This window comes from Rhineura floridana, chromosome 7, assembly GCF_030035675.1.
Source record: "Rhineura floridana isolate rRhiFlo1 chromosome 7, rRhiFlo1.hap2, whole genome shotgun sequence".
Lineage (NCBI taxonomy): Eukaryota > Metazoa > Chordata > Lepidosauria > Squamata > Rhineuridae > Rhineura > Rhineura floridana.
This window is the reverse complement of record NC_084486.1, coordinates 23,165,907-23,178,466: the sequence shown is the minus strand read 5'-3', so window position 1 is coordinate 23,178,466 and position 12,560 is coordinate 23,165,907. Positions and strand designations below refer to the sequence as shown.

General features: G+C 41.7%; 1 protein-coding gene across 4 annotated transcripts in view; it reads right to left on the bottom strand.

The window, feature by feature from the left end:
- GRID1 (glutamate ionotropic receptor delta type subunit 1) overlaps positions 1-12,560 on the bottom strand; it is a 1,096,368-nt gene that overhangs the window by 219,770 nt on the left and 864,038 nt on the right. For all 4 annotated transcript variants that reach the window (XM_061635045.1, XM_061635047.1, XM_061635044.1 and 1 more), the window contains one exon: positions 11,014-11,067. In XM_061635045.1, coding sequence (XP_061491029.1) covers positions 11,014-11,067 — 54 coding nt within the window. The remainder of the gene's footprint in view (positions 1-11,013; positions 11,068-12,560) is intronic.

The window sequence follows — 12,560 nt, the reverse complement described above, 5'->3', positions numbered from 1 at the left end:
CAGTGGAAATGTCTGTATTATTTATTAATTGTGGGCAGGGGAAAGCAACCTTTTGCAGCCGTATTCCTTTATGGGCAACCTTTCAGGGCTGCAAGACAGTGGTGAGAGGGACCAAAAAGAGACAAGCCCAGAAGGAAAAGTGGGTGAAGCAACTGATATCATTCATACCTTCATACAGTAGGCTGCATTGTAGCCATACAAAAACCAGAGGCTTGCATACACCCCTCCACCCTCCAACCAGGCAAGCAAGAAGTGTTATCACAGCTCAAGGACCCCTCCCAGCTGGGCAAAAGCACTCAAGGAAGGCTGCTGAAGGGCATGGCCTGGAAGAATCCCAAGGGCTGGACAGAGAGGCCTGGAGAGGGGAAGCACATTCAGCCTACAAGCCCTCCTCTGACTTAGGGGGATTCAGGGCCAAACGATATGTGAACTGCATAGTTCTGCATTTGAGTGCTGAGTCACAGTCATTACACATTCCTGAATATTTGGACATGGCACTCAGTTTCAGGAATTCGCCTACGGTCCCAGCCCTCCAAAATCCAGAGATTCCAATTACAACAATTTTAGAGAAGTAATATTGTTTTATGCTGGTTCTGTGGTAAGACTCCTTTTTCCTATATGGCGGGCTGGATGTGGCGCAGGTTGCTAATGGTCTAGAGATGTTTGATTAAGTTCTAATCAGACCAGATTTTCAGAAAGCAGCATCTTGTAATCTAAAACAAGGAGCAATTCTCGAAGGCCTTGGGCCAAAATTTAATACCTAGAGCAGCCTTTGCCAACCAGTGTGCCTCCAGATGTTGTTGGACCACAATTTCCGTCTTTCCTGAAAATTGGCAATGCTGGCTGAGGCCGATGGGAGTTGTGGTCCAACAACATCTGGAGGCACACTGGTTGGCAAAGGCTGACCTAGAGGATAAGTCTAAGAAGAATGTAACTTCTGTTGTTTCTATAAAATGTGTTCTCATTATTTACAGACACTTGCATTTTTCAGTAGGTTGTTCTGGAATAAGTTGCCTTATTCCACAAAAGGTTCTACAACTGAGGCGGGAGGCCCCTTTCAGCCTGAGGGCCACACGCCCTTCCAGGCAACCTTCTAGGGGGATCATGCCAGTGGTAGGTGGAGCCAGAGGCCAAAGGGGGAAGAATGAATGTGATGTTTCTACGCTAATTTCTATACACACTTGCACCACCCCTCCATCCAGGCAAGCAAGGATGATCCGAGTTCAAGGACACATTATAGCCAGGCAAAATCACACAAGGAGAGTGTTAAGGAGGGCCAGTAACTGATATGGACTAAGGAGAGGATCTAGCCCACAGAGAACCTTCAGGGTCAGATGGAAATTTGGTTCCCAGAGTTTCCCCAGCCCTGCTCTATGGCGTACTTTCAGCTACTGGAGAAAATGCTATAGATTCAGAAATATTTTAGAAGGAAATGGAAAGATAAGCCATCATTCAGTAACTGGCAGTAATCCTTTGTCAGAAACCAGACACTCCTGGTTTGTTATTCCAAAATAGTGGACAGTGATATCTAAAAACTGATCACTAGTGGTGGTGAATGTGCATTGAGTTTGTTGAGTAGCAATATATCTGATGAGTCATTTTCTAATTTAAATGTACAACCCTAACCATGTCTAATCAGAATTCAATCGGACTTACTCCCAGAAAAGTAGGGTTAGGATTGCACTTAGGCAGTAAATTTATTTTAAAAGTATCAATGCTTAATTATTATGTGAACACATGGTGACACTTTCATAAGTGCAAAAGTCACCATACCACTTTCCCCTCAAAAATATCTTGGAGGAATTGGCCTAGTTAAGGAACTACTGATTCCTGACTAGCAAGTTGTCTGAATTTTGATTTATTTGCCCTCAGCTTTAGTACTTGTGATTTAACAGTCTTATCTTCAAACTATTCTAATACAATCATTCTAAAATACAAGGGAATAGAAGCAGAAAAAAGTAATGGGTTACCCACCATGAAGATTCATTGTCAAACGCTCAAGCTCTGAGTCTCTGGCTCTGGTAAACATCAAGCTCAGCACCTTTGTGATGTCACACGTATCAAGAGGATGACATGTTTCCATGACAACTCCAGAGGTCAATGTATGTATGTAGTTGGACAGTCAGATGTGTAGCTTTGGGTAAACCTACCCAGTAAAATTCAAGCTATTCACATGTAAGTCTTGTAGACCTCAACTTCAAGGAATACTGTGTGACTCAGAGAAACATTTGCAACAGATGAGTTCTCTCATTATGCCTCAACAAGATTGCAAGAGAAACTTCATCAATTCACTGAGCTTCCCTTTATTTTTGGCCATGCTGGTAAATGCCTAATAATGATTTGTTTTTATTTTGTATTTATTTTTATAAAAATGAAACACATGTTTGTCATATGTAGGTAGATAGATTGAAGCACAACGTCTGTTTTTAAACAATGCACACATATAACAGGCACGATCTTAGAAGGCATTCCCTTAGTTTCAGGGCCAGCAGCAGGCATGACTGGGCCCTTGGGCACCAGCCTGACCCAGGCCCACAGCATCGTAGCCCAACACCTTCCCAATACAGGTTGCATGGGACTAGATAGGCACCAGCAGGTGGCATTGGGGGATGAGGTTTCAGACCCTTGGCCCCTCAATTGCGGTGTGCCACAGGGCTCTATCCTTTCTCCCATGCTATTTAACATCTATGTAAAACCGCTGGGAGCTATCATCAGGAGGTTTGGGCTGCAGTGCCACCAATATGCGGATGACACTCAGCTCTACCTCTCATTTAAGTCCTCACCAGAGTCGGCTGTGGAGACCATGTCCAAGTGTCTGGAATCCGTGAGTGGATGGATGGGAAGAAACAGGCTAAAGCTGAATACTGATAAAACTGAGGTACTGCTCGTGGGAGACAAGGGGGGGTTGGGAAACATCGACCTGGTATTTAATGGGGTAAAATTGCCCCTGAAGGACCAGGTCCGCAGCCTCGGGGTGATCCTTGATTCCAAGCTGTCCATGGAGGCTCAGGTTTCATCGGTGTGCCAGGCAGCTTGGGGTCAATTGCGTCTCATACGAAGACTGCAACCCTACCTTCCTGTCCACCAGCTCCCACTCGTAGTACATGCTCTGGTCACCTCTCGTTTAGACTACTGCAATGCGCTCTACGTGGGGTTGCCCTTGAAAACAGTCCGGAAATTACAGCTGGTACAAAATACGGCGGCTCGTCTACTTACGAACAGCCGCCGTTATGATCATATTACCCCAGTGCTGTACGATCTACACTGGCTTCCAGTTATTTTCCGGGCTCAATTCAAGGTGTTGGTATTAACCTATAAATCCCTGTACGGTTTCGGCCCAGTATACCTGATGGAGCGCCTCCAACGTCATAAATTGTGCCGCCCTACAAGATCTGCCACTCAGGGCCTCCTCTCAGTCCCGTCAACTAAAGTGATTGGGTTGGTGAGGACTCGGAAGAGGGCCTTCTCTGTGGCGGCCCCCACGATTTGGAACTCCCTCCCAATAGATCTTCGACATGCCCCTTCCTTATATATATTTCGCCGAGGCCTGAAGACTTGGCTTTTCCATCAGGCCTTTATGAACTTGAGACTTCTAAGGTGAACTAGCTTCAGAATTGTATTACTGACAACTCTACTAAATATTGTAATTTTGCATTGTGCTGTACTAGTTATATTGTTTTTATTGTATCATATTTTACCATGTATTTTATCGTGCTTTATTGTACGCCGCCTAGAGTGGCCATTGGCCAGATAGGCGGCCTATAAATTAAAGTTTATTATTTATTATAGTAAGATTGCCCACATGCACCACCAACCTCTTGTGTTGTGTGAATGATGTGTGCACGTAGCACGCATGCTTGCCATCAACTAAGATGATGGTGGGGCATTAGCCCCTTAGGGAAGTCCCCACTGCCATCGTGTGTGATGGCAGGCATGTGCGCACAGCACACACAGCACTCACACTGACAGGAGACGTAGGTGGGGCTTTTTGAATTCTGCGCTGTTTGTATTGAGGGGGTGCCTGGGAGCTCCTTCTCCACGATCCGCAGCAGGTTGGCTTGCAAGCCCTGACCCTGCCACGGTGGGAGCACCACCACCCCACCCTAAGGAGGGGCCTTCCAGGAGCCCTTTGGGCCACAAGGGCCCTTGGCCAGGGCCCAACCTGGCTGCCCTCTGACAGTGGCATTGCTTAGTATACAGACAAAGGGAAATGCTCCAATTTCAATGCTGTATGCCACCCACAGTTTTAATTTTACTAAAACGTTTTTTAGTTTTATTTAAAAACAATGTAACAGGTTTTTTTTAAAAAAAAATCCACCCAATTAAAAGGCAATAAATCTTTACCATTGTTTAACCAATTACAACAGATAGATCCATAAATGGCAAATGGTTTGGGAAAATAAACTTGCGAGGGGGGGGAGGGTTAAACTGTTTATCTACATGCAGTCCACTAGGAATATGTGTTCATTTCAAATGAGGATTGTGTTGTACATCTATCTTGCTTAATTGCTTAATCTTGGAGATGCTCTTGGATGTTTCTGCACAGTAAGTCAATGAGAAGTACCAAAGTAAGTGTTTTCATATTGCTATTGTACTATAGAAACTCTGATCTAATCTCATAGTAACAGGAAAAGAACAAAGACCTTGAATACTTCCAGGATCTAGGGAACAGAGAATTTACAAAATGAATAAAGCATGAAATGCTTTCCTCTGGCAATGTGTTTGACAGATAAAAGAAACAAAAGAATGGTAATGATAGCTTGTGGTGAGGTAATAAGCAGTACCCTTTGAATCTTATTGGATATGTGTTAATCTGAATTGACCAAGAATCGTTAACCTGAATAGCCACAAATGAAAGCCCTAAAGTCAAGTCGCAACTCTAACCTTCAGTTCTCAGACTTATTTTAGCAACTTGTAATTAAATCAATTTTGTGGCATTTCAGGTGACAGCAATGTGGTTGCAATTTATCTTCCAATCAAAACAAAGTAAAATTTCCATTATATCCCATTTAGGTCTGCAAACACTGGGCTATAGCTAATGGATGTTACATCAAGCAAGGAGGGAGTTGCCTTCTAGAATTAGCCAATCATAAACTAGGGATTAACGTGCAGCCCACTTAGAGCACTTATGGGAAGTCTAAGCAGCAATGCCAACAGGAAATGCAAGTCACCATTTGAGTTTTCACATTTCTTCTCTGCTGTTCTAAAATGGGAGCTCACACATCCTGGGCTGGATCCAGACTTGCCCTTTCATGAATAGAAGAGCATCTCCGTTACAGAAACAACTGGGATCCAGTGAAGCCTAATGCTGAAGGAAAGGGAGGTAGCAATTTTCAATGATTCTCCCTGCATTCCCCCGTGCCACCTCCCATGCAGTTCTGGAGGATCCCTGATCCTCCGGAACAGTATTTGAAAGGCACAGGACACTGCAGGAGTAGCAAGAATTGGCAGTAATTGCTTCCCTTCCCGTTTGCCAACAGAAGAGTCCCCTGGGTAGAGTGCTACCATAGGTAGTCTGGATCCAACCCCATTTTCTAAAGCTTTTCACTTGTCCTAGACATCATCACGAGGAAACGCTGTAACTCAGTGGTAGATCTTCTACCTTGCCTGCAGAAGGTCCCAGGTTCAATCCCTGACATCTCCAGGTAGGGCTTAGAGACCCTGGAGAGTCACTGCCCATCAGCGTTGGCAGTAATGAGCCAGATGGACCAATGGGTCTGACTCAATATAATGCAGCTTCCTATGTTCCTTTCATAGACAGAAAATCTATACAGGAAATATAACATTATGCCATGTTAGAAGGAGTAAACAGGTCTTCTTGAAGTGTGGCCACCCTATATAAAATACAGACATACCCCGCTTTAACGTACGCAATGGGACCGGAGAGTGTACTTTAAGTGAAAATGTACTTAAAGTGAAGCAATTATCTTCACTTGTACTGCACGCAATCACCACTAGATGGCAGCGGCATCATGCCAATAAAGTGTCTGTTATTGCAAAGCGTGCGTACTTTAACCGGGGTATGGTGGAGTATGGAGCATGTACTTTATAGCGAGGCTACTTTAAGTGAAGTGACTTTAAGCGGGGTATGCCTGTAATAGGGCAAGAATGCACAACTCACATTGCTCTGAGGGTTACGTTTCCGTTTTTATTAACTCAAGAGGGCTTTACCATGAAATAATCATGTGAAAATGTTTTTTAATATATATTTTAATCTGTTTACTCCCACAAACAAAGTTAATGTACATGGAGAAAGTATATTGCAGGAAGTTCCACCACAACTCCAAAAAAAAGTTTTTGGATTACACTCACAAACATCAAGCTTCAGGCGGCGCCACAAACATTAGAATTTTCATCAAACTCTCTCTCTCACACACACACACAAACACACCCTTCTCAGTTTCCACACTTCATAGGCTGAACTGCATCTGATCCCTTAACACCTCCTTTCTCTCTACAGTCCATAGCACTCTTCCTTCACCATCACAAGTTTGTCTGTAAAACCACCTCTCAAATAGCCCTCTTTTTTCCTACCCATTTCTCGAACTCAAACTATTTCATCCTTCATTCTTTCTTCTCAATATGTTCCTTCCCACACCATTCCCTTCTTGTCTATCCTATCACAGAAAACAGTAAGCAAAGCTCTAAATAATTATGATCACATATTCTCCACCCTATTTGTGGAAACTGGGGTGACCATTTCACCTAATTTCTCCAGAGGGAGGAGAAATCCTCCAACAGTTTCTTGGGGGCAAGGTTTGCCGTTAGCAGCGGCAGCACAACTTCATTTTTTCCCTCTGTTGCTGCTGCCTCTTCCTTTTGTCACCTTGAGGCCGTGTGTGTGTGTGCGATGGTGGTCACCACAAAAAAAAGTAGAGAAAATTTGAAGAAAACTCTGCAAAGTGGTCCCCTTTTTCTAGGAGGGTGAGAAAAAGAAATCTCAGAACTTTTCTCAGATAACTGTCTTCTGAGAAATTTCAATTCAGCCCTGTTTCTCATACACAAAAGGCCCACACAACATTGATCACTGACTGCAGTTGACTGTAAATAGGTGAGGTCTGGCACCCAGTGTACAGCACATCTCTGAATCCAGGGAAAGAAGAAGCAATATAGACTTGGTGCATGCAGGTATTCTCCCATCTGCATCCTTACTGTTGGCAGGCCTGGTTAAGCCACAGATGTTCCCAGAAAGTGTTCAGGACAGGCTGCAAACAGTGGATATTTAGAATTTGCCCAGGAGGCTTCAAATAGTCAAGGTGAAGGCAACATTTGCCCCAGGGTCATACACTGTACAGCCTGATACAGGTGCAGGACACACCCAAGCTTATTTCAGCAAAAAAAGGGACACGTTTGAGATGACTCACATGTTTCAGAAAGTGTCAAGATATAGCAACTAGGAATGGAAAATACTAGATGCCACCTAGCTGCCTGGTAATGGAGGCAGTCATAGACAGACACAAATGTAACACTATTTATGGGACAAAATAGGCAAGAAAGCAAGTATCAGCTGGGTTTGTTCTAGAAGCCTCTGGGAACATTAGTGCATATAGATCCAAAAGTGAACTATCTCAGTCATTTTGACATGCTCCATCAACAGTGCATATACTTTACAAGATGTAAAAATGAATGCCTGAGTATCTCAAATTAGAATCAACCCTGAAATAGCTTGTCCTCCTACGGATGCAGGACAGAAGGTTTTATGTGATTAATTCCTTCCAATCCATGCAGAAGTTCAAAATGATAACCTACCCACCGACACTCTGTAAACAAACTGCATGCCAAGTGGTTCTCTTTAAAAAAGAAAACAAGTATTTTCTCAGTTTAAACTCTCAGATTCTGGACATTGTTTTAACTCTGTTTGAATTTTACAGAGCCTATATAAGCTTGTTCTCATATGGAAAGTAGGACTGGACCAAGATGAAGGAGGTGTGAAAATTGGAGGGAGAAATATCAATAATTTAATATATGTAGACAATACCATACTACTAGCAGAAACCAGTAATGATTTGAAACGAATGCTGATGAAAGTTAAAGAGGAAAGCAAAAAACCAGGACTACAGTTGAACGTCAAGAAGACTAAAGTAATGACAACAGAAGATTTATGTAACTTTAAAGTTGACAATGAGGACACTGAACTTGTCAAGGATTATCAATACCGTGGCACAGTCATTAACCAAAATGGAGACAATAGTCAAGAAATCAGAAGAAGACTAGGACTGGGGAGGGCAGTTATGAGAGAACAAGAAAAGATAGACAAATGCAAGTGCAAAGATGTATTGCTGAACACCAAAGTCAGGATCATTCAGACCATGATATTCCCGATCTCTATGTAAGGATGTGAAAGTTGGACAGTGAAAAAAGTGGGTAAGAAAAAAATCAACTCATTTGAAATGTGGTGTTGGAGGAGAGCTTGCTCATACCATGGACTGCGAAAAAGACAAATAATTGGGTGTCAGAACAAATTAAACCAGAACTGTCACTAGAAGCTAAAATGATGAAACTGAGGTTATCATACTTTGGACACATAATGAGAAGACATGATTCACTAGAAAAGACAATAATGCTGGGAAAAACAGAAGGGAGTAGAGAAAGAGGAAGTCCAAACAAGAGATGGATTGATTCCATAAAGGAAGCCACAGACTTGAACTTACAAGATCTGAACAGGGTGGTTCATGACATATGCTATTGGAGATCACTGATTCATAGGGTTGCCATAAGTCGTAATCGACCTGAAGGCACATAACAACAGCAAAGTCATAATCAACTTGAAGACATATAGCAACAACAAAGCTTGTACATTGATAGTCATTCGCTGGATAATATTTATGTAGGTATTTGCACTTTGCAACCCATCTTGTCCCCAAGACTTTATCGTGTTTCTGGGAGGAAAGGAAGGACATAAGTTGAATTAATGATAATGAGATGTAGACATTCTAATTTGTTCTTGTCTCATGAACCTGCTGATTGGTATTTTAGATTTACGTCCTGCAATGCTTCTCTTACCCATACTCTGTCAGTGGAAGGGATCCATATTTTTGACATATATTATTTATTTATATTTGTAACCCCTGGGACCCTTTTTCAGCAGAAGAGGGGTGTATAATTATATATTACATCACACAGTTTTAATTTTGGGTAGTGAATTTCAACACCTCAGCAAACAGCAGCGATAGCATCCTCCTATAAACACTATAAAGAACAGACAGTGTATTGTATTTATGTGAATGTAAGTACTGATTTCCTCTGTGTGTTTTTCCACAGTGATTTTTTACAGAGCTATTACAGCAAAAAGAACAAGTTCCATAAACATCATGGGGACTGGAGAAGATTCATAATGGCTTTTTGGAGGTAGCAATTTTATACCCACCACCCTTTTAATTTCCATGCATTACAGCTAACCAGACAAAAACAATTTATAGTTACTGTTAACATATATGAATGCCTTCCTCCAAATGATTAGCGAGAGGCAAACGAGAGAATGAAACATGAACAAAGAAGTCTGTAGTTAAACTTGAGGTTCCTTATATAATGCATTAGCGTGAACTAATAGATAGCTCTCTTTATTTAAATATTTTATCAGCCTTAAGCACACAAAGGATATGTAATTATTAAGAAAGGCAAGTGTTTATAATAATGCTGCTTTCCCGAAGTGGCCAGAAATTTATAAATGAACTTATAGGATATAACCCCCACCCCACCCCACTCCCACTCCGTGCTTATATTGTGAGTCATTTCTCAGTGCACAGGCTTTCAATATTGGCCTCTACAGCATACAGCTTAGGGATATATTTTTTAAAAAGCACTGTTGTGCACAACATAAATAAAGGTCGATTATCCTTTAAACAGGATTTGGTACACATAAACTAAACACATGTATTGCTTCAACGTAAAACTGGATAGCAGTAATAGAACCAGTTCAGCTCTACAGTAAAGATTATAATGCATCAGGTTAATAAAGCTAATCTTCTCCAATGCCCACACACAATCTAGAGCATAACAGCCTTACATGTAGGCTCGGTGCTTTCCTGGTTGTCCATGGTAACAGACTTCAAGCCTACAGGCCATCAAGAGCTATTTATCTGCATTTCTGAGGTTTATGTGGAATAATTCTCTCTTCCGTATAAGCACCATTAGTGGAGTAGGTCAGCATGAGAAAACAACTTGACAAGCCTTGCCATTTCCCATGCACATTCAGGACTTTGTTTTGATCTTTGTCATGCTGTTTACGCCAGCCAAGAAGAAGCCTGAAAATAGTGTTATTCAGGCTGGAGAGAGACAATCTCCCTGCCCTACCTCCACCCCACCCCACCCCCTAAAATTAGGTGATGAAGTCCCCAGTGCCAGCAGGTGTACACACAAGAGTTAAATGTACAAGTTTTGATTTCTCTGTCAAAACTTAAATATCTGACAGAGAGGAAATGATCTTCAAATAGGTACGTGAAACTACTGAAATTCAAAACATTTTCCATTTGAGTTTTGGAGACAATAATCACTGCTCAGAAGGAGATGGGCAGGAAACATCCATAGGTTAGGTGTGTGGTTTTTGTTCCTCTTTGTAAAGCTCTACAGTGCCCCACAACTTCTAAGCTAACTTGTAGGGCCAAGCTTAGAGCAGCTTCCAAGCCTTGAGAACAGGGAAGCTGTGAAGTTGAGGAGCTAAAACTGCTTAAAGGTGAGGAAGTGCACAATGAGCAAAAGGTCAGTCAACTTCTCTTTATGGAACCCACCCATCCAAACAAGCCCCACTCCTAGCATGGCCCCCATCCCCATGCAGTACTTCAAACACCCGCAACACCTGTTTGTCAGAGAAGACAGAGGGACAAAATAAATTCATGTAAACTCTTGAAAAGTGATGGTTCTATCAGAGCACCCTCAACTTTCTGTTAAAAAACAAACACACACATAACTATTGTCTATCTCCAGCCCCAAATGCTGACAGATAACTGGGAAATGGATGGGAGAACGAAAAACAATGGACACCCATATCCTGTTTACACATCTTCATTCTCTTACCTCATTAACATAAACCCAGTGACTATCCTTTGAAGCCAGGTTGGTTTCCACTGCCTAGAGAAAGAAAAGAAAAAGAAATAAACAATTAAAAATAAAACAAAGTTACTGGAAAACATTTCCCAGTTAATGTATACTTTGCGCTACAAAAAGTTTACAATATCTGTTTTCCAGCACTCCTTGATTTCATACAGTGGTTATACAATTGGCAGTCACATACTTCATTGTGGCTTATAGGGCTTCCTCCAGCAGCGTAGCTCACAATGACACAACACCGCAGCATCAGCCAACATTTTTTCAGTATCGGAAAAGCCACAAGAACCTGGTTTAATTCTCTTTGGCATACAAATCATGTGACAGTTTTCCTTAGGGCTTCCTTTACTCATCTCTCTAAGAATGACCAAGGACTGGATCAATGGGATGTCCAAGTCTTTTCTGTCTTTGAAAAGAAGGCTGAAACTGTGCAAATGTGTAATGCTAAATTGGCCTATGCATAATGGCCATGTAATTTAGAGGGAGAAATAGCTTCATCAAGAGGCTAGCGTGTTAGAACTTATTTCATGTACCCAGAAGCAGAGTACTACTGTAATAAGCGATTTCATACAGCATGCAGTGCAAAATGTACCAATTTTCCCAGGACATGTCCCAATTTTCCTGAAGGAAAGGTCATCCAGATGTACCCCAAGCCCCCCACACATATCCCAACATGATTAACCCAAATATAGGTTGAGGAAATTCTCCTATACTGTTATTACTAATGATGTAACTATTGCTACAGAAGCAAAGCTGAATTATTCACCCCACACTGTTCTGTATAATATATGGTACAAGATTTATTTATTTTTAAATCATTGAAATATTTTAGAGTATGTACAAAAGGTCATCCACACAGTTAGTGAATATCTGTCCATTTCTTATGAAATCCCCCAAGGCTCTAGTCTTCACTCTGGACTAATGGCCTGGAACATTTCCATCAAAAAAAGAACACAGCTTTTAAGACAGCTAGTGCATTAGAAAGTGGAGACTTTTCAGCTTTCATTTATTTCACCTTAGCAATACACAGACACATCATTTCTGCAAATTTAGTAGAAAAAGAAACATGTTGAAATAGACACTTGTTTCCCCTTGCTTGCAGCTCAAACAGAGTTTGTGAAGCAGATTATTATTTTTAATGCAGTCCATTAATATAATTAATCAAAACAAGTCACAGAACTCAAAGAAGAATGGGATGGATCCCGAAAACAGCAAACAGAAGGTCTTTGAAGGAACCTTGTGGAAGGGGATTCTCTTGCTCACTCCAGGGAACCCACTGTGAAGAGTTAGGGGACTTTTTGGAAAGGGGCCTGATAGAGGAAGGGGAATCACTGAAAGGTGGGCAGAGGCACCATGTGTAGGTGGACTAAAATGGTTAACATGAGATATTGCATAGGTAGCTAAGCTTATTGATGACACCACATTATTTAGGGTGGTAAAAACAAAAAGGGATAGCAAGCAGCTAAACAAAAGACATCTCCAAACTGGAGAATGGGCATTAAAATGGCAAATGTAGC